The 23,566-nt window shown below is 38.5% G+C and overlaps 1 protein-coding gene across 2 annotated transcripts in view; it reads left to right on the top strand.

Moving 5' to 3' along the window:
- Positions 1-23,566, top strand: part of LOC126192803 (serine/threonine-protein phosphatase 2A 56 kDa regulatory subunit epsilon isoform) — a 301,524-nt gene that overhangs the window by 187,902 nt on the left and 90,056 nt on the right. For both annotated transcript variants that reach the window (XM_049932632.1, XM_049932633.1), the window contains exons 3-4: positions 12,356-12,457; positions 12,735-12,827. In XM_049932632.1, the coding sequence (XP_049788589.1) occupies positions 12,356-12,457; positions 12,735-12,827 (195 nt within the window). The remainder of the gene's footprint in view (positions 1-12,355; positions 12,458-12,734; positions 12,828-23,566) is intronic.

The raw sequence follows: 23,566 nt of genomic DNA, 5'->3' as shown, positions 1-23,566 counted from the left end.
AACAGTACAACACAGCTTCAATGTATTTAAGGAGTGACATCGTGAAATCACCAAAATATATTGCAGTGTACACAGATGAGCCAAACATTACGACTGATGCACACCACGAGGTTAATCTTGTAGTGTTTCAGGTATTTTGACATGGTTGGGAAAGTATACAAATGGAGCAGAGATGAATGGGGACTCATTTTAGCAATGATATGTGCAACAAATGGGGAATCCAATGACATAAGTGTTGTTGACAGAGGTCAGTTTGTTATGCACTTGCATCTGGTAACAAGCACCTCAGAAACTGCACAGCTGGTCAGCTGTTCATGTGAGCATCTGCAGAAAAACCACAATTAGGTGACAGTATAGTCTGTCGGTAAACTGAAAAGAGAGAGAGAGAGAGTCCCCACTCTGCCAACCCAGCTACGTCACAAGGCGCTTCTACAGGCTGTTTCACAACGTAGTACCGGCCCTGCCGCGGCACGTGCTTTAAATCTGTGGTGGCGCCGTGTACAGATACGTCTCAGCTGCATTTATTTTTAGACAAATGCATTAAGATCATAAGAAATACAAAAAACGACAGCTTCTTCCGGAACACAACATTATAGAGTAAATATTATTAACATAAGAATGGAAGTCAGGATTCTACTACAAACATAGAACCAAATGTCTGTTCATGTGAATGAATGTTCCTCTATTGCTATTCGTAAAACGAAGCCCATATAGTGCAATCAGTCTGTAGAATTTAAGGCTTTTTCTTGTTTTGTGTTTCTGCTAAAAGGTAGAAGTTTTCCTTGAAGGACTGCATTGAAATTTAACAATTCTTGCAACACAAAAAGTGTTTAAAAAGTAAGCAGAAATTTATATTTTTGTGTGTTGTATTAGTCCGATTTGCACCACTTTTTTGTCACTGTCTTTGTAAACATGCCTCAAAAGTATGTGTACAATGTTATGCATATTGGGTATTTACTCTTTTCTCAGATGTCAGAAAGGTTACATGTGTTTTGGTAGCATCAACTGTTATTTGCTTTGTATAAAAATAAATTAGAGAATCTGTATTAAATTTTGTTATAAGAATGGAATAAAGTATATGAAATTTTTAGAAATAGTAAATATTGCTTTTGGTGAGCCTGTTATGAGTAAACCAAGGGTAGACAAGTGGTATAAACAATTCAAAGCAGGCCTTAAAGGACAGCAGTTTTACAAGCATGAATGAGATTAAAAATGCACAGTTAAAGAGACCTATAAACTGTCCCGAAGAAACAGTTCCTAAAGTGTTTAGGGAATTGGAAAAAGCACTGGTATAGTATGTATTGGGGAATATTTTGAAGAGTATAACACTTCTGTAGATTAACAAATAAAGTTCTTACCAAAAAATAAAAATGAATATGTAAACGCACCTCGAATGTCAAGCTTTTTGCTTAGAAGCCCAGAATCGGTGTACATGTTTCGAAGGAAATTTCAGCAGTGTTTAGAATAGCTATTGCGCACATGTATTAAGCAATATGTCTTAGAATCAGGTGAATAGTGACAGAGATACAGAGTTAGTGTTCCATAAGCATCAAAGGATTTTGAAACTGTCTATAACAATGGGTTTCCTCCCAAAATTATTAGTTTTCCTTTTTGGCTATTCCAGTAAACCATGCGGCTTATTTTTCCGTTCCTTACTTGCATGTCCTATTGGGTGAGGCTGACGTTGGCATAGATTGTAGCCCTCTAATTGGGACTGGTAACATTAGCCAACAGTTCTTTTTGGGCCGCCTCTTTAATACACGCTGTAATAACATTAGAGACGATCGAACGCTCGTTACTCCACAAATATCTCTACTTCTCCGTATTCTGCACATTTTCTTGCAGTGCTATACGATTATCCATCACTTCCGGACATCGAAGTACATCAGTAAGTATACAAAGTTAGCTCACTGACACTGGCAACTAGGGTCCCACGAATAGAAACGATGTATATCACTGCACGCCGATCTACACCTCTAGACATGTAACGGGCAACAGATTTTGGGGGCCCCTGTAGGCCGGTGGCAGCGTTCTTCCGGGGAAGGCCACTTCCCCTCACCTAAAGCGCTGCTTGCTCCTGAGTTTACAGACAGACTATGCAATAGTATTTCTGCTTCAGCATGTTATTCTGTTAGAGGAATATGACATGTGTGATAGTACTGAGACTGAGAACACTGTGAGCACTGTAGCAGTGCTGTTGTTTACTACTTGTGTAGAGCGGAGCTTCGGCCTCATATAGCCATCAAGTAATTTTTAAGAGCGCCATCAGTGAAGTTGTGTTTTTGTTGTAAATGAGACAGGCCTACAAGGATAATTTCACCCTACATTATCAGTGACTTCCTGCAAGTCCCAAGAAGATATCCCCCCCCCCCTTTTTTTTTGTAACAACACATTTTTCCATTATTAATTGAAAAGTCAGAATTGTCTTTTGTTGTCTTTGTTACATTTGGAACATGTCAAATTTCTTGTCATATTGTGCGTGTATTTTTAAGTCCGCAGTCAAGCTGATTGTCAAATTACTTGCACATTCAACCTCTTGTGCTTCCTGTATTAGTGTGATGCAAATTCTGTTATGGAAATAAGTGGGTGCTCTTCTGTTTTTTATTTCCTAAAGATTGTTGTTACGTGTCAACAAAATATTTTACTTTTCAACATAACTATCTTTAATGTTATGGCAGTTGTCACTGCCTCAGAAGATTTCCTCATTATCTAATGGGTTATTATTTCTTAGTATATCACTTTGACCAATACTCACTTTTCTTACCTCCCTGAAATTTATCATACTGGTGGTAATTTATTGACTGTCACTGCAATCAAGTATTTGATATCCAAATGCCTCTACTATAACTTTATTGGGACTTCACTAAAAGCAGTTGAAACATACCACAAAAGCTAACATACATTAGTCCCCCTCTGCTCCTCTGCCCCTATTCTGTTATAATTCTGCCATAATTTACCTCCTATAATTTACCTCCTATTCAGTAGCAGTACAGCCTTCAGATACTCAGATTTTGACCATATTTCATATATTTCATCAAATCCTCAGTAGACACTGCTTTACTTTACATCTTCTTCTTGTCATCCTCTTCCTCCCCTCCTCCTCCTCCTCCTCCTCCTTCTTCTTCTTCTTCTGCTGCTGCTGCTGCTTTCAGCTGGTCATCCTTGACATCAAAGCTCATGGGAAAACTGGTCAACTGGAATATCTGGGCTAATCACATATGCCATTCCTATTCATACTGAATGTTGAATTTCTTAATCCTCTTCCTGGTATCCTCATCCGGTGCAGTTACCAGTTAGAGCAGAGAGGCCAGTTGGAAGGTCAGAGAGAGGTACTGGTGGAAGTAAAGCTGAATTGACAGGGCACGAGTTGTGCTTAGGTAGCTCAGGCAGTATGAGCATTTCCCACAGAAGGTGGGGTTTGGGTCCTGGTCCAACATAAAGTTTTAATCTGCCTGGAAGTTTCAAAATGTCATGCACTTTGCTGCAGAGTGAAAGATACATTCTGAAGTACAGGACTGTAAAGTCTGTCAGATGAAATAAAAAAACTATAGACATAGCAATTTGTTTTATAGCAACTCTTTGTTGAAAAGTATATTGCATCTTCTCCTCTGGCTCTTTTATCAATTCATTACAGATAAGTGAAGAGATAACACCCTCTTTAAAAATGAGGAAACTTGATACTTTCTCTGGTTGTATAAAGATTGGAAGAAATTGGCCAAACATGTCACAGAGTTGAAACGCAGGAGCATTGTAAAGGGGTTGGACAAAAATATGGAAATACTGTGAGAAATGCATGCTTGAAAATAAGTGCAGAAGCTAGCCAGATATCACAGGTGGCGATGATGTGTTTGACCACAAACAGTGCCTGTGCAATGGTCTCAATGCATTGCACGTGTCAGTCATGGTAAGAACAGTGCTCTGTGTAGTTGTGAGTGGATTATGTCAGGACAAAGTGAATGCAAATGTGGACACATGGTTGGTGCTCATACGGTGGGTGCTTCGTAACCGAGGTAGTCAGTGTGTGTGGTGTTTCAAGGGGCACTGTGCCAAAGGTTTGTACTGCTTACAGCAAAGTCAGAAAATCATCATCCATTACATTCTGTACGGTGAGGGAAGGGCTCTGACAGTTGGCAGCATAGTTGTCAGTATTCAACTTGGAAGTGCAGTGGGCCAGCAGCTGGCAGGGCTGGTAATGAACTGACAGACCTTCTGCTCCCACACAACGGCCCCATGACAGCTAGAGCTACAAGGCCTAAGAAAGCTGTAAGATTCATTGAAGCATTGTACTGAGTGATGTGTTCCTTGTTCAGATATTTTCCCTCATGTGTTCGCCTCCTTACACACACACACACACACACACACACACACACACACACACACACTAGACAGATTTTCAACATTAACAAGGTACAGCAAAATGAACAAATGTTATCTGTAAAATATCAACTGAAGATGTTACCTGTATTTTTCATGTGGGAGAACAGAAATCTCAAATTCATTGTCATCTGATTTATCATCTCTCATCACAACCCTACAGGCTTTGATATCTTTGCTGTTCTATGGCATTGTAATGGCAGTGGTACAATGAAACGTGTAATTTTTTGGCCATGGTTCTCTGATTACGTATGAATTACATACAGCGTTTTCTGAGGCTTTCACTAATTCCAGAAGTTCCATTTGTTGCATATTCTGTTCAAAGCTTATTTTATTATCTTTCAAGCAGTTAACTAATTCAATCTCTGTTGGTCCAATGTGGCCAGGGGACATTGGCTGGTACGTACTTTTCAGTTGTGAACTTTAAGATATTTTATTTTATTTCAAAAGCAGTTAGTTTTGACAATTCAGTTTGCCATCTTTAAGCACCATACACTTTTTTCGAATCAGCGAACTTATTGCATAGCACCATAAAACTGGATATCGTGAATCCCAGCTGTTGTACAGTTGCCGGCCGGAGTGGCCATGCGGTTCTAGGCGCTACAGTCTGGAACCGAGCGACCGCTACGGTCGCAGGTTCGAATCCTGCCTCGGGCATGGATGTGTGTGATGTCCTTAGGTTAGTTAGGTTCAATTAGTTCTAAGTTCTAGGTGACTGATGACCTCAGAAGTTAAGTCGCATAGTACTCAGAGCCATTTGAACCATTTTGTTGTACAGTTGACGCAGTTGCTGTCACATTTTAGTATGAATCAGCTGCACCATGTTTGGGATTCACGATATAGAGTTTTGTGGCACTATATAATAATTTTGTTGATTCGAAAAAAGTGTATGGGGTCTGAAGAGGCAAAATGAATTGCTGAAAAGGATTGCTTTCAAAATAAAATAAAATATCTTAGTAAAATGTGTGGCTGTTGGTAAAGTTTATTGGCTTGAAAAGTTGACTAATGGTGCCTCATTTAAATGTACAGAATGGTATGGTGTGTTGTCCATTACATAAAACGTTACCAGAATTGGCATTTGGTAGCAAACTAGTAACAGACCCGTCTTTAAATGTATCTGCATTCATTTCCTTGTGGTAATTGACAGATTGATTTTTTTTTTCTTCTTTTTTAACTGAAAAATCCTTGTAGCACTGGGCACAAAACCATTTGTAGAGTCAGCATAAACTATAATTAGTTACCCTCCCTTACTAGTTGGCACACTCAAAGTTCAGTGACACATGTTATCTGTCCACACAACGGAATGTGCAAGATGCACGTTGAACCATGCCTCATCAATCCATATTATACGCCCCAGATTCATCATTAGCAACTCGTGCAGGAATTGACATATCCATGCCACAATGACCCTGCGTTCCATTACTACATTTCTTCCAGAGATCTTTTTCCAGTGGAAGCTAAAATTATTTTCTTTTTTAAAAGTAATGGAGAGCCGTGTTGTTTTGCCTGTGAACAAACCATCGACTGATGACCATAGATGTTAAGTCCCATAGTGCTCAGAGCCATTTTTTGAACAAACCATCATCAAAGAGTGATGCCAACAATTTTTTAAGTGTCAGATAGTCCTTCCTGCTATAGTGTGTGTATATAAGTTGCCTGATAGCACATTTGTCAAAGTTGTTTGTTTCAAGCAAGTGACACGATCTCTTCCTTGACTTTAGAGGCTTCACAATAACAGGGCTCCCAGCTGAATTGATAGCCTCTTTATCATTTGTGACTCTCTTCATTGTCACTGTAGAGATGTTCAGTGCTTCTGCTGCCATGTCAGTCACTATACCACTGGTATCAATGGCCCAGCATTACCCCTTTCCCTTTCAAAGTAAACACGCAATCTGTATGTAAATTCATGTGCTTGAGATTTCAGTGTAGCTCCTTTTCCTAAAGTCGTCTTCTCTCCACTATATGAAGCCATTTTGCAAACACATGGCAAGAAACACTCAATTTCTGGAATGCACATGCACACACACAAACGGGAATGAAGCATTTGGCACCACTAACTAAAAGGAGGGCTCACCTAGCACTATGGCAACACTGGGCTGTTGCCATGGTAATGTAAACAAAACTCGTGATCTGACTGGCTGTGATGGAGTGCGTGAAGCACATGCACCAAGGTCACTACAACTGTCAGAGCTCTTCTTTCACCGTACAGAGTATAAGTGACAATGTGGACGAAAGTGTGTGTTGAGTGACGGTGACAGATGGTCCTTGAAGAGGATTGTGACGATAAACGAGAAACAACAGCTGCAAAAGTCAGTGCAGAACTGAATGTCCCAGTTGTGAACCATGTCAGCACCAAAACAACATGATGGGATTTCCATAGGCTGGGAATTGCAGGGTGAGCTGGAATTCCGAAACCATATACCAGTAATGCAAATGGCTGTAATAGGAAATGTTATGGTGTCAAAGCCATAAAGCCTGGCCTGTGGAGCAATAAAGTCAGTGATTTGAGACATAAAGGAATTACAAACATTGCCTGTGAGTGAATATTGATTTAAATCACTGGAGAAAGTTGAAAATTTGTGCCGGACTGGGATTTGGACCTGGGTATCCTGCTTACTGACCACCCTCGCATGCCTCCCCTTGGACCCAAATTCTCAACTTATTCACACACTATTAAGGGGACACGCCTCTGAATGGGCTGCAATTTTAGCATTATCTTCACCCTCATAGTGCAACTGATCTATAAATAAGAGAGAGCTCAAAATTCTTGTACACAATTAGGTTCATTAGTCAAAGCATTTCCCAAAACATCATTGAGATATTTATTATATTTTGGCACTGACAACAATATTTATAATAGTACAAAAAACGGAACACCATTTCACTGCGGTACCATTTTCTGTGGAACCACTGACTGCACAGCTTGGAAAAAGTGTCAGAGTACACACAACATTCACGTTAAGATTTTTATGCCTCCAATTTCCTTCCCTGATGCTGATCTGTGAAAAAGACAAGTAATTTACTTTACCACAACAAAAATATTTAAAAATGTAGCCCAAATATCACAGACATCATCATCATCATCATCATCATGTTCTAAATTTTTCAGGAAATAGTAGGCAAGGGAGGTAGAGGAGGTCATTCTAAATATGTGTACCAATTTTTGAGAGTTTAACTTCAGCCATTTAGGAGGAAAGTGTACCTGAATGATGTGATGAAAATTCAAGTTTTTGGTAAATCGCAAAAGATGATTTACAGATTTGTTAACTTACCACTATGCTTGTTTAAAACATTCCAGCTGCATACTCAAGTTGTCCTGTTCTCTTATACTCCATGCTCTTTCTCTTCATTCTTTTCTTCATCCTTGACTTCTTGGTAGCAGCTTTTGTAGCTGTCTCTGCTGCGGTTACCCGCCGCTTATCAATAGCAGTTAGAGCTGAAGCCATATTCCTTAGTCTTTAGGTTCAATTTCTTCATAACATTGGTCCTTGGAATCTCCCCCTCATTGAATGTTGTTATTGCATCTGTTACACCAGTCTTCAGCACTGTCAGCCCAACAAATTCAGTTTAGGGTATTCTTTCCCATGTACAGCTGTTGAAGCTTTCATTTGCATTCCTAAGTAGATTTTTATTTGCCAGGTCCCTATATATAGGCCTAATTACCTGAAATACAGCAAGTGGTAAGGAATGCTTGTGGGTATATTGTATGCCTGTAGCATTGCTCAACCAGTACTTGCACCATGAATCTTCCCCTTTTGGACACAAACCATGATGTGGGGTGTCATCTGTTGACACTCTGTGAAACCATGTTGCCTAAACAGCTCATCTCGTTCTCCAAATCTCCTACATTTCTCCTTATTGCTAGTCCATAATATTAAGTCAAAGAATCAATTTCACTTTCTGTAAGACAACCTGGACCACCTATGTGTTTTCCACCAGACAGTTTTTTTTCCCATTGAAGTCTTTACATAATTTTCTCAGCCGAGTTCCCATACGTTTTGTACGTGCCCAACACATTCAAGATTTTCTATCAGTGTCTCCCCATATGGTCTATCATTAACAACAGTAGTGTGTCCTTTACAGTCTCCAGCCCCAAGGTAGCCTACATACCTCACACCATGACTGACCTCTGATCTTCTAAAAATGTTTAGAATTCCTATTATTTTCATGTTTCCACTTGGGCCATTAAAGTTCTTTACTCAAAAAATGGGTGCCAATAAATTTACTTGAACAACCCTGGCAGCACTTTGTTAGACATTCATAATACAGTATCGTACCAATTTCAATAAATGTGGCAGTTACAACCCCATTCAGAGAAGTATGACCTCTCTTCTGCCAAGACCCATCAAATGCTGCTACAATGTTTGTATCCTCAGACAAGGCTACTGCTTCTTCTTCTGCTCTTTTCATTGAATGTTCACTTACACCACGTAAAGCATTATGTGTTAATTTATTGTCTCTGTCAAACCTCAGTGGAGGTGGAGGCAAATCCATCACTGCACAAAAAGTCTGGGCTGCTGTCCTTCCGCTTCCAATACATCGCGTTGCATAAGCAAGCTGAATATTCACACTGTAATGTCAACTGTAAGTGGCTGATGATGTCACTGTGAATCTTACACGAGTTACAGGCAAAGACTCTTCCTTGCGAAATGTCCTCAGAAACGTCAATACTATCTTCACAACTGCAGTACTTACATTTCACAGCACTCTTCAAAAGTCTTGACAGCATATTTAGGTTCTCAATAGCATTTTCGTCGTCATTGTTTCTCACAGTACTCCTAGGCTTGTTCTCGTTACATTCAGAAAGTGAAAGTTTACGTCTAGAAGCACTGCCTGTAGACACAGTTTCAGCGGGCGACTTTTGGAGCAACTGATGATGTGTATTATTCAGTTGTGTTTGAATCTGGTTACCACGAAACTTTCATTTGGGGGCTAAATTTCTGTACTCTTGGCATTTCTAGAACAGGAAAAACACACAAAGACAAAAACACACACACACACACACACACACACACACACACACACACACACACACAAAATAACTACAAAACCATACACAGATGAAATTCCTAAATCATATATTCTCATATCTTTGTTTACATTCAAACCATAGCCTTCTAGACTTGCCTGTACTTTGGTTCCGGAAGTCGGTGCCTTCTAGAATACACTTGTGTTAACGATCCATAATTAATGGCGGGAAAAAAACGGAAGAACAAAATAATGCATCACGTATTCACATGCACTTCAAACTGACAGATGGGCGTGGCCCCTGTGCAACATTATGTTCAACCTCAATTTTAGAACGAACGGAAAATGATAATGCCCATAAACTATACATTTTTGAAATTGGCATGAAATGCTCTTTTGTATAGACCCAATTACTTGTGGCATTTTTCCCATTTCCCGTAAGAGTTCTAGCCTGTTGTGCGTCTGCACTAAAGAGATCGATGGCCACCGTTGCCTTAATTATACATATTTGTTGTGTGTGTTCTACCACACGTCTGTGGACAAGTTAAAGAACAGACATTAAGGTGAAGATGACCATTGACATGTCAGGCACCACATATATTGAAAGTATTGTTTTAAACTACATATATTGAAAGTATTGTTTTAAACTGTTTCCAAGTTCTGTCAGAGTTTACGTATGGCATACGCTGTCCCAAGCCTACAATGCAGTCTGCCTGCTGCCGAGTGTGAAATGCAGTGGATGTTCAGTAGGATTTGGGCAGTAAGATCCTCATATTCCATAGACCCTATGGTTACTCTGCAAGGCCTCATTATTGTTAAGTATTATATGGCCGTCTTGGCTGGTCAGGCTCATCCCATGGTACAATATTTTTTCCCCAATGGTGTTGCTTTGTCCCAAGACATCAGGGCCCCTGTTAAGACAGGTTGCATGATCCAACACTTGTGAATTCACACATCTCCCATGACCATCAGAGTCACCACATCTCAATATTATTGAGCCTCTGAGATCTACTTTTGGAGAGAAGGGCGAATGATCGCTATCCACCTCCATCGGTGATAGCTGAACTTGCCAATATTTTGCATTAGAAATGGCATAAGATTCTCTTGAAAACTACACAAGACCCGTATTTATCAGTTCTGAGATGACTGGATGATATTTTGAATGCCAACAGTTTTACTTCACTGTATTAGGCATGGTAATGTGTTTTGTTTTTGGTGTATCACGTTTTTGTACACCCACTGTGTTTGAGAAAAACACTACCTATGTGGATGCAGTGTTACCTCTCTGGGCAGTGGCTACTGCATGGCCAGTATGGAGTGATGTATCAGAACTTTAGCATTTTAGTGAAGTATAGTAGTCATTGAGCCAATGATGGGTTGAACACAATAGTGTCTGACCAGACAGTCCCGTGGGATATATGCTAGTGCTTTCCTGTGATCTCTGAATCAACTAATCCAGATAAGAAGGAACAAGGAATTTAACACTGAATGTGAACCAAGATGCAACATTGTGTACTCCATTCCAGATTTTTTCTAGACATGAAAGTCACTTCAAGTGGATGAAAAATCAGTCCACCAGTTTTGCTATGTTTGTACGCCGAAGCACCGGAGAAACTGGTATAGGCACTTTTATTCAAATACAGAGATATGTAAACACGCAGAATACGGCACTACAGTTGGCAATGCCTATGTAAGACAAGTGTCTGGTGCAGTTGGTAGATAGGTTACTGCTGTTACAATGGCAGGTTATCAAGATTTAAGTTTGAACATGGTGTTATAGTTGGCGCACAATCGATGGAACGTAACATCTCCAAGATAGCGATGAAATGGGGATTTACCAATATGACCATTTACTAGTGTGCCGTAAATATCAGGAATCTGATAAAACATAAAATCTCTTGACATCGCTGTTGCCAAAAAACGATCCTGCAAGAATGGGACCGACAACGACTGAAGAGAATCATTCAAAGTAACAGGAGTCCAACCCGTCCGCAAAGTGCTGCAGATTTCAACATTGGGCCATCACCAAGTGTCAGCGTATGAACCACTCAACGAAACCTCCTTGATATGAGCTTTTGGAGCCAAAGGCCAACTTGTGTACCCTTGATGACTGCACGATACAAAGCTTTACGCCTCGCCTGGGCCTGTCATCACTGACATTGGACTGATGATGATTGGAAACATGTTGTCTGGTTGGAAGAGTCTTGTTTCATGTTGTATCAAGCAAATGGACGTGTACAGGTCTGGAGGCAACCTCATGAATCCATGGGCCTTGCATGTCAATGTCAGCAGTGGACTGCTCAAGCTGGTGGAGGCTCTGTAATGGTGTGGGGCGTGTCCAGCTCGAGTGATGTGGGACCCCCGCTACATCTAGGTACGAATTTGACAGATGACACTTCATAAGCATCCTGTCTGATCACCTGCATCCATTCATGTCCATTGTGCATTCGGACGGACTTGAGTAATTCCAGCACGGCAATGCGACACACCACACATCCAGAATTGCTAGAGTGTGGCTCTAGAAAAACTCTTCTGAATTTAAACACTTCAGCTGGCCACCAAACTCCTCAGGTATGAACATTATTGAGCATATCTAAGATGCCTTGCAACATGCTGTTCAGAAGAGATCTCCACCCCTTGTACTCTTCCGGATTTATGGACAGCCCTGCAGGATTCATGGTGTCGATTCCCTCCACCCCTACTTCAGACATTAGTCGAGTCCATGCTACATCATGTTGTGGCATTTCTTCGTGATCGTGGGGGTTGTACATGATTTTAGGCAGATGTAGCAGTTTCTTTGGCACTTCAGTGTATAAAACTATTGTGATAAAATAATGCAAAAAATTATGCAGAACTTTTTAAATCTAAAAGTTGTTTCTGTTGCTCAAATTAAAATTACCTTATCAAGTTTACATTTCTCATATCACAAATCCTCCTTTGGGGATTGGGGGGGGGGGGGGGGGGGGGAATTCTGTCACATTCCAAGTAATAACTTACTCTTACTTTCTTTTAGATCTCTGCCAATCTCTTCAGGACACTTCCGCCAAGTGAAAACCCTGATTTCGATCCAGAAGAAGATGATCCCACGCTGGAAGCATCGTGGCCACATTTACAGGTAGGATCAGCATCTTAAATGTTACTGTCACCCTCCCACCTGGCTGTCCACCCACCTCTCTGCGATACCTGTCTTCCAACATTTCAGTCTATAATGGTAACTTTCTCCTCACGTCCCACTGTCTCTCATGTTCGTCGCTCTTTATGAGTTCCTTACTTTTCTCACTAGCCCCCATTGTTAAAGCATCACAGTGATTTTCAAGAATCCAAGTAATGCATGTTTTATTATTTCACATTTTTCCTTGTATTGAAACATTAACATGTGATTGTTCTTTCAGCTGGTATACGAGTTTTTCCTGAGGTTTTTGGAGTCGTCCGATTTTCAGCCAACTATTGGAAAAAAGGTCATAGACCAAAAATTTGTACTTCAGGTATGCAGCAGACATATACTTTTAAGTTAATCATTAGAAAATTCAGATACACACATACATATTTCAGTTAAATTCACTGTTCATTCTTGAACCTTTTGAATTGTAAAGAAATATTATAGATGCTGCAAGCTACATTTCCATCCCTGCATTTTTGTGTGTTGGTAGTTTCTATTGGAACAAACAGACAGGAAACTTTTCAACAGAGATAATAATTTGGCATTTACATGAGTAGGGTATGCATGAAATATAATCTATTGGGTACTGGATTGGTGAAATATGACAGTATTTAAATAATTTGATTATGAGAATATCCTTTTGTTCCAATTTATACAGGGTTAGAGGATTATTGAAGGTTAAGTAGGTTATAAAACTGTGTAGGTCAGGACAGGCCAAACTTTACGTGTGCAGTATGTGTGGTCTGCAGGCAGGCCAAAGCCCCGCCTGTCACTTGGCTTTGCTCATTGCTGAGAAGTACTTAGTACTGTGCGACATTTTATTTAGCATTATAGTGCAGCATTTTGCGATCGGCACAACTCTTGAGTTCAGCAGAACCGTGATGTCAGCGCCGTTTACCCTTTGCTATTTGTTCTTGGTATGAAGGACATTCACAGATCCAGTGGCTGTTTGCTCAAAAAGAGGCAGTCTATCATCGCACTCCTTAAAAATGTATGGGAATAACAGAAGAGAGGGATGTGGATTCACAATTTGTGACAGGTACTGGTTATTTGCTACAAAACAACATTATAGCACCACCATACAGAAAGAATGTAAACTTTTGGATGACAGTGAGAGAGCAAAAAATTACAGTGATGAACAGGTGTGGGATTCATTTTTCTGTACATCGAGAAGCACTTTGCTAAATTTACAGGCAGTTGAGCACTTGAAGAAATTGGTAGTACGAAGAGTAAACGTTCTGAAGTTGTTCTCATTACTCCATTTTCAGTTGCAATAGTTTTCTGTGGAAATGAATGAAGAGTATGGAGACTTCATATATTTCTGCAAAGTGCTTTGGTTAAGTCAAGGGACATGCCTGGAATGATTTTCTGATTAAATCTTGCTGTTGTTGAAGGCATGAAGAAAAAAGCAGTGCATGAATGAAAATTAGAACATCTGAATGGACTGCAGACTTGGCATTTTAAATGGACTTGATTGCACACTGCCCACAATAAGATATTGCAAGGTAATTTCTTTCTGATTTGATGAGGGTGCATTTAAAAAGAAAATCACATTGTAGAGGGGATACATTCTGACAAGTACAGTCCAGTTCCATAAGCTCATTGACGTTAAAGAAAGGGCGGGGTCTGAAGGCAAGCTTGTGGCCCTACAAGAATTACAATGATAGGTTTATAGAGTTTTTGAGGTCATTCTCAGTCTCACATCTGTTTTTGAGCCCATTTGCCATTTCAATTGAAAGCGCCCCCCCCCCCCCCCCCCCGTGTGTGTGTGTGTGTGTGTGTGTGTGTGTGTGTGTGTGTGTGTGTTTCAGATGTAATTGGTGGACCTGCAAGGTACGTCCATAATGAGGTTGCAAAAGTGCTACAATATTCCTAGCAACATATTTGTGTGAAAGACCTTTTTCAATTATGAAACTAAATAAGTCACTACTACATGGCAAATTGAGTTCAAAGAAATTGTCTGTCTGTATACCACCAGTTTGTACCAGGTAAAAATTATAATATGTTTTCAGCGTACCAAAAAGTTAATACTGAAAACGTGTTTTGTTTGTGATATGTCATCGAGAAATGTGAAATATAAAACAAAGTCATATGCAATACGACTGTACTACCATTTAAATATGGTGCATTCACTTTCGTCCCCTGTTCCCCCTCCTCGCACTCAGTGCGGCATGGCTGGGGGGGGATGTGAAGCGAAGCTGAGTGCTGTGGGACTTGGGTCCAAGCATGGTCTGTGAACCAAAATTTTGGCCACCCTGGGTGTAGGTGGTATATTTCATACATAAAATAGATATTCTGTGTTTGGGTATCTTGAAATTCTTTTCTTCTCATGTAGGTGTCAACCTGAAATACTGTTCTTCCTTTACATTACATTTCAGGAAACCTGCTGGTAGGATTGCAGTTTTTTTTTTTTTTTTTTACCATCCTGGTTTTGTTATTCTGTTTCAGTCATGAAACTTAAATTATATTCAAAAGATCATTCCTATTATCATAGTTTAGTAAGAAAAAGGTAAATGAATTAATTGACAGCACAACACAGCTGTAACTGCATAGGGGCTGCTGTTGTGCTGTACACAGTATTATTATTATTATTATTATTATTATTATTATTATTGTTATTGTTATTGTTATCAATACTGTTAGTGTCTCTTTCGAAGCGATTAATGAAGCATTTTCTGGACTGTCAATTCAGAAGTAAGGAGTGCAGCAATAAGTTATTTATGAACAATAAGTATAGTACACTAGACCATACATTTTAACTTCGTTGGCTTTTCAATGGGGTTGCAGTGTATAGGTCAAGCAAGTGCTGCATTGGAGAGGAGTAATGCAGGGAAGAAGTTTTTGTAACTAGTGTCTACATTCACTGTGGATACTTAGCATTCTTATCTGAGGGGTTGTGGGTAGCACTTGTGAAGCACCACAAATTCCTTTGTCATTCATTCTAACACACACACACACACACACACACACACACACACACACACACACACACACACACACATCATTCATCTTAAATCACTTTAAAAATGAAAATGTTCCAAGAAGTGTCTTTCATTCCACAGTTTAGTTAGTTGATGACTTGATAATGTGTGTGTGTGGGGGGGGGGGGGGGTTAGGGGCAACAGATGGGAGGAAGGGGATGGTACTAGGTAATGTCTAAAAAAGTTGGGAACTACTGGTATATAGTAATAAAACTATAATGTAAATAATTCATACAAGAGTCCTACCTAAATAAAATTTATGAACTTCAAACAATGCAACAAATTTGTGTTTAATGAACAATAAGTTTTAAAAGTTGCAAAGATATAAGATTTTTTAAATACATTTCAGCCTAAGATCACACAGATAATCATTATCAGTTCAGGTGGTTAAGCAAGTCATCATCAGATATGTTGTTCAAAAATAAAGGAAAAATGGTATGCTAGAAAATACTAGGGAACTAAATTGCAAAGTCGAATTAGCTTCTATACACAACTACATGCACATCAATGTATTACTCCATAACATGTCAGAATGTAGCTGAACAGGCCAGGAGAGGCACTCCAATGCAAATATATCTTTACTTCAGTTGTTGGAATTTAGGCTACAGTTAACTGCTTAATAGTGTTAAGTTGCAATTATTTTAAAAACAAGATTAAAATAAATCTCAATAAAATTTTTGAGATATACCTTTCTTGAAGTGAAAACTGGTAAAAAATAGTGTTACTACTGCTATAAATATGCTAGAGATACTTCAGTTGTTTAAATGAAGCCTACATACAGAGGTTGCCCACAACTATGAAACTGGTCACCAACAGCTGTAAGTTTACATGAAATAATCGTATTAAAGAACTGTTGAACAGAGTAACTGCAAGACAGGTTCGAGGAGGCAGAAAAAGAACCCCACAAGGAATAGGGCAAGAAACAGTGACAAGAAACGGCATAAGAGATTAGAAAATACTTGGTAAAGGCTTTGTTACAGAAGTCACTTTGTTCATTTAACAGTTGTTTTTCTTTAACCATTATTTATTCATTTATTTCAAGCTCTACAGATGTTTCCAAATGGCCTCTTGTGGGAAGACAATGACAGTTGTCAAATTGCTGTTTTTGTTTGCTACCGTATGACAATTTGTTTTAAAAAACAAGGAACGAAATCTTTTTATCACGGCCAACATTACAGTGTTCTCTAAAGCAGATATCAAAAGTCTGCTTGTTTGACCTATTTAAAGTTTTGAACAGACACAACCTTTTATGTTATGTATACATGACTTTTGAGTAATTTTTATGTGCTACTCCTCCATCGTGCCATATTTCGAGTCAGATGTGACTGTCTGTACAGAAGACTACATTTGTTTTATTCTTAGGGAAGGGATGAGAAATCTATTCCGACACTTTTCCTGTAAGTCGATAATTGTCTGTCAGTTATTTTTCAATAGTCAACAGCAATTGAACCCTTATAGCTCAGGAACTTTCCTTTTCCATTGCTGTGTGTTTTAGTATCTGAATGACTGCCTTGTTGTTGAGATATACATATACGGAGAAGGGCAACACAAATGGTCACAGGCTTGTTTGACCCACAGGAGAGTATTGCTGGCGTGTTGAACTTAGCTAACAGATTCTTGAAGATGGATAGAAACTATCCTGAGGAAATCTACTGTCAAAGTTTCAAGAAATGGCTTTAACTAATGACACTAGAAATATATGACAACTCCCTACATATCACCCTGATAGAGATTGTGATGATAAGATTAGATTAAGCAGTGGGATGTACTACCTGTCGTGCACGTCAGTTGTTCACAGAGTATAGGTGTAGTGTAGGTAGGTGGTGATTGCTAAACTTGAAACACTTCCTGCTCCCTTTTCATTTTATCGTTACAGTTATTTGGTTATTAACCTAAATTCATAATTAATACAAAGCCACTTTATAACGCAATTTTTTGTCATTTAATCGATCGTAGTTGCAGTTGACAATACAAAGCAGGAAATGCGTAGATAGCCTGTCATACCATCCCTGCCACCCCCACCTTTTTCTTTTATATAATTTATAAGAATTTTATTATTTTAATTGTTATATAGTTGATCCTGGAAGGCATAATCTTCAGCAGTATCCAAAAGAGTTGGAAAAAAATATATATATGTAAAATCAAAAATGTGTACTTGTGAAAAATTACTATTATTATGTTTCGAAGAAAAAGTGAGCAAAATGGGATATGAAAGTGTCAAATCTTGATTTCAGTGTGAGACACAAGTAAAACCAAGAGATGTTTCACTTAGCCTTCATCAGTCTCTTATTTTTAGCTAATATTAAAACAAACAGATAAACCTTCGAGGATCTGTGGGTAAATGATGGGGATGATATTGAAAAATTTTGCCTTCTAATGCACACAAATATTTCAGATTCATCATGTGGTGCGTTAGGTTGGGCAGGTATGCAACTCGAGATGAAAGATGGTGATTAAACAAGATACCAGAGATTTGGGAAAAGTTTTCTATGTTTATACACAACTTTTAAAAGTCGTATACTCTGGAAGAAGTAATAAAATAGACGAGAAATTGGAACGATTCTATGTAACATTCAGCTGTTCTCTGTGTGTATCCAGCAAACCAAACAGGGCATGAAGATATGTGTACCTGTGGATTCCAAGGTATCGTACCTGTGCAATTTAGAAATACATATTTGGTTGGAACCAGAAGTGTTAAACTAAGTAGCAGACTTTCTAATCTGTCGAAATAAAAAGGCAGATAATTAGTTTACAAGTATTGGCTTGCTGGAATAGTTATGAAGAAAAACTCGTTCTTTTCTTGGGCAGTAAAGAGAAACAAGCATGAGATTTCTCTACCAGTAAAGAAAGGAGTGTCCACAGTTCACTTCAGACAAGGCCATACTCAGGTTTCATATATTCCTAAAAAAGGAAGTCTACGATCCTGGCGTGAATCTGGCATGAGATTAATTCAATAGATGGAGTAAACAGAGATCAACCATTACAACAGTTTTATGATAACACAAAAGGTGGAGTCGGTACTACCAATAAGTTGACCACTTTGTGTAATGTTGCAAGAAATGTGTGCTGCTCATGTGGAGTATATAATAAGAGTTGTTAGGAAAGGGCTCTACAACTGTAGTTCATATTATCAAGTAAAATAACTACTGTGACTTTATGATTGTAAGCTTTTATCCACGGTGTTCCCCACACACACTTTTTTAAAGGTTACAGTGCATGTAGTTAGATTCAAGTGAGGAAAAGCAAGTATCCCAGAATTAAACTACACGAAGGTTTCTTCTTGCCACAGAAAACAATTTGGGAATGACAAAACATAGGACTCTGGGGATAATATGAGATTGCTAGAACAGCCGTATGTGCACATGTGGAGAACATAACTTCTTAGTGTACAGTCAAGCTAATTATGTTTCCATATTTTGGTGAAAAAAGTTCATTGCAATTGGGAAACCCTAGTTCTGCACATGCTGAATAGCAAAATACAGGTTATTAAATGTAACATTCATTGCTGGAAAGACTCCTTCCATTTTGCCTCAAAGATTTCAAGTCATTCTATCACATTTACTGAAAGAGCATTACCATCTGGTATGTGGCTATGTCCTATGTCTATAACAAATTACAAACCAAAAGGTAAGAGAGACCCTGCAAGACCAAGGAAAAGATCAGACCTATAACAGTGAGTAAATAAGCTGAAATGGGAAGTTAGAAGAAAAACTCAGTATTTACGTAATCCTAGGTTGATATTGAAGGATATAATGTTGATGACTTTGTGTGTTCATTTAACATACAGGGTGGTCAGAAACAGTCTGAAACGTTTGTAAGGGTGTTGCAGGTTAGCTTGTCATGAGAAATAATTGTTCAGAGAGAAGTTTGATAAATTGCGCTGTTTCTTAGTTGATTAACATTGAGTTTAGCACAATGAGACTGTTGTGTGAGCAAATTCAAGCAGCCCACTAGATGCAGTTAATGTCCATGATTCTATAGTGTGAACAACAGTGCAAGAGACTGCTCAGTATTTGGTTCGGTTTGATCCTTACTAGCATCCCATGTCCAATTCTTGTATCACTCTCTTATTCAGTTTTAGGAATCCAAATGGAGAACATGTTAGGCGATACCCTCTGGCAGGTCACTTGAATTTGCATGTTCTACGGCCTGATTGGCTAACTCCAATACTAATTATCTCTGAAACAGTGCAACGTATTTAGTATTATTTCTCAGCACAACCTACCCTGCAGCACACTTGTTACTCTGCATTTGCCCACATTTTTATGGGAGCTGCAACTCATTACACCAAATAGTTCTTTTCCTTCTTTGGGAAATTATTTAAGTGTCATCATTTACTGTTCTTTTGAAGAAAAAAATAATTTGGCATGGGTAATCATGACTGTGCACTAAAGTTGACAATAAACAGTAATACATAGTTCTATTAATTTTTGGCTTTTGTTTACATATTCAGTTTTTGTCTCTTTCTGTAATTATTGGGTTTATTCAAATTCCCTTTTCTGTCTTTTTCCCTGTGCATGTTTCTTCCTGTCCTATCTTCTGTATCAAGTCTGTTGCCATGCATCACTTTTCTACTATTGTTAGTTCCAAAGAGGAAAAAGTGCCTTCTATTTTTTGGAAATTGTTGAACTAGGACCTAATTGTTTAACATCAAGACCTCAATTTTACTTGAGTGTTTCTCTTGCTGCTCTGGTTTAATCCATTTCAGTGGCTATGGATCGGAACAGTCATTAGTAACAAGGAGACGTCCCCAGGGGTGCAGTCGACTTTTTGCAATCACCAATATGACAGTATACTTAAGAACCCAGCTGTCAGACTCAGAAGTCATTCACCCTGGTGGTCCCTCATTTACCAGTAAAAGCCTAAAAGCAAGTTAGTCTCTCTCTAGTATATTAAACTAACTCCTCATTTTCTCGACTGCTGTTGTTGCATAATACATAGTGTAAAAGACTGGTAAACAAAATGTGGCTGGTTCGAATTCTGTCATGTTTGTTTAAACCAACCAACCCCCCCCCCCCCCAGTTATTCGCTTGAAATGTAAATTTTTAAATTTTCTATTTGATCTCGTAATGTCTTCCTGCCTTCTTTTTTCATTTGGAATCTTTGTCCATATGGTTTTAATTCTTTTTATTTATATATCATAATATTTAATCATTTAAAAATACCGATCAAGTGACTTAAAAACTGAAACAGTTATTAGTATTCATATTAACAGTCACAAAATTTATTTTTCTTTGCGAGGTGATGAATTATTGTTATCATCTTATTTTTTATTTATGGGGGGGTATAAGTCATCAAACACATATTTGAAACACAAATTGTTCTCACACAATGAACAAAGTGTAAAAGCTATCTTTCTACATTCACATAGTTTCTTCATCAAATTCAATGGGAAGCACACTTTATTCACATTACAAAATATTGTATTTTCATTACTTCACTTCGATCTGTATTGGGCATACCTTACCATATGTGGTGTGCATACTGTAAGACCTTCGGTACACACACCATCAGATTATTTGACTTGTCACTCTAACGAAGTAGGCGAGTGTCAGCAATATGTATCGTGGTCTTATCGTGGCGTGTTTATCTTCTGCCATTAGGTCAGACGATAGAAATGCCACTTGCACGCTTAAGAGTAGCAGATGGACGGTGACCAACTTTAAACAGAAGTTGATTAATTTTCACACACATTTATTAAAATAGTAACAAGCATAAACCTTACGTAACTTGATTCTGGATGCTATTTACAATTGACAATCTGAAGTTCCTTTGGTCTTGGTACGTTAATCTTATTCTCACATATCTCTAATACTTGACAAAATGTCTATACATTTATCTTCATGGCTATGTACAGGAATATGATAACTTATTATGCGCAGACTGAAACTTGACTATAGACTGGTGCAGACAAATGCAGAATGACTAATCGGAGGTCTGTACACTCGTTATAATACCATGCGCGTTCATGTATCACTGCGTGAGTGTGATCTGCGAGGAGAAAAGGTTCTACGTTAGCAGCAATCTCATTGGCTGCGTTACATATTAATACGCGGATCGGCGGAAGCAGTATTTGGTCCATCTCTAAGGCAGCGCCATCTCGTAGTGCGGAGACGGACGAGCGCTGCGCCTGCGCTGTTGTGCTTAGCGGGGCGCGCTCTAGTGGGAAAGTTGTGTACGCGCTGACTACGCGGAACTATGTTCACAACACCATGTTTTAAAAGGCTGGTGCATACAGAATCCAATGAACAATTGAATGTATTTCAATTATGTCTTCACTTGTAGCAATTTTGCATTTGTATCTTGAAGTAATTCGGCTGTGGCGGTTTTTAATAATATTTTTCACCTGACGATAAAATTATACTTCACATGGCTGACACAGGGAGTGCAATTTGGAGGAACACTTTTCACAATGCATGTAGCTTTCCCAGCACTGTTCACAAATATTTCATTGTATAATCTTAGATTAGATTAGATTAGATTCAGTTCTTGTTCCAAAGGCCCATAAAACGAGATGATTCTTGTGGGTGTGGAACATGTCAGAAAGTATAAAATAAACACACAAAACATTTGAATATAATACTTACTACCCTGATCATTTGTCAGGAGATTGTCAAAATAGGTGAATACAATGTGGTAACCTGGAACAGCTGATATTCACAGAATTAACACGCTGTCAGAATGAAACATTGTTATAATGAAACATTGTTATGCACTATAAATAAATTTATCATACACAAAATACCTAATCTTGACTGTTGTGACCAAGTGCTGTCAAAACCGAAATCTAACAGACATTTTTACTTAAGCTGGCTTAACAGTCTCTGTTAAGACATTCATCTAAAGAGTAGAAGGAGTTGCCTGTCAAAAAGTCTTTCAGACTCTCAAACAAACTGTGCTTTATCGGAAACCAAATTTTTATTGGTTGCTGACAATTTATTGTGTGTGTTCCTGAATAATGGACCCCTTTTTGGACCAAGGTAAGTGATTTCAGGTCTTTATGTAGATTGTTCTTATTCCTGGTATTGACACTATGTATTGAGCTATTGGTTGGAAATAGATATGTATTACTTGCTACAAATTTCATTAAGGAATAAATATACTGAGAAGCAGTGGTTAGAATACAAAGTTCGTTGAACAAGTTTCTACGTGATCATCTTGAATTTACACAAATTGTTTCCCATCGGACCTTTCCATGAATCAGAAAGTAACAAAAAATAGTTTCTTTTAACATATCATTTCATTACAGATTGCAAATATTCTGTACTGCTCTTTTGTTAATTGTCTTAATTTTGAGCATGTGACAACCTCATTTCTGCAGTCTGACTCCAGATGTTCAGTTTCCATCCTCCTGCATACATAAGAACACACATGGTAGCAATTCACCGGTGAATGTCAACGCATATTGCACTGCATGCGAACGCGTACCTTTTACCAAATTTCTCTTTCATGCCAAAACTGTTTTTGATCCCCTGAAAATCCAGTGATTGATGATACATGGATTCATCAGGTTTTATTTTAAAATTCTTTGCCCATTTCTCACTTGCAAAGAATGAAAAGTTTTCTGACACAGAATGGTGATAACCATTGTCCATTGTTGTGGTGTATGCGTTGTCACTTGGTCATGGCACATCTGAGCATCCTGAAATTTTTTAAATGTTTCGGTATCAATTGGACACAGCTTATCGAATTTAGTTTTTCCTTGTTTGATATCTTGTTTCCATTTCCTCGATTATCCTTTCCTGCGTAAATGAGAGAAACCACTTTGTTAGATACTTTTCGATGAGTAATTTGATGGGTTTCAGCGACGGCACCTGCTTTTGCTTTGTATTTTAATGTAATGTATGTCAATGGAAGTTCCTGACAATTCGAGAGTATACTGTGAAGAACAAATTTTTTGTGTTAATAGCGTACGAGGAAATCATAAAATTAACTGATAGTAGTATGGAAAAGATTACCTCATCATACAAGTGCTCTTTGTCAGTCTCACTGTTTAAAATTAGATCATTTTCTTGAACAATAACTCTCTCCATCACAAGTGAAATCATTTCCCCTGCAATATGTTCACCCATTGCTATTTCAT

The sequence above is a fragment of the Schistocerca nitens genome, chromosome 1 (assembly GCF_023898315.1).
Source record: "Schistocerca nitens isolate TAMUIC-IGC-003100 chromosome 1, iqSchNite1.1, whole genome shotgun sequence".
Taxonomy (NCBI): Eukaryota; Metazoa; Arthropoda; class Insecta; order Orthoptera; family Acrididae; genus Schistocerca; species Schistocerca nitens.
Note: the sequence above shows the minus strand (reverse complement) of the source record. Positions and strands in the feature narration are given on the sequence as shown.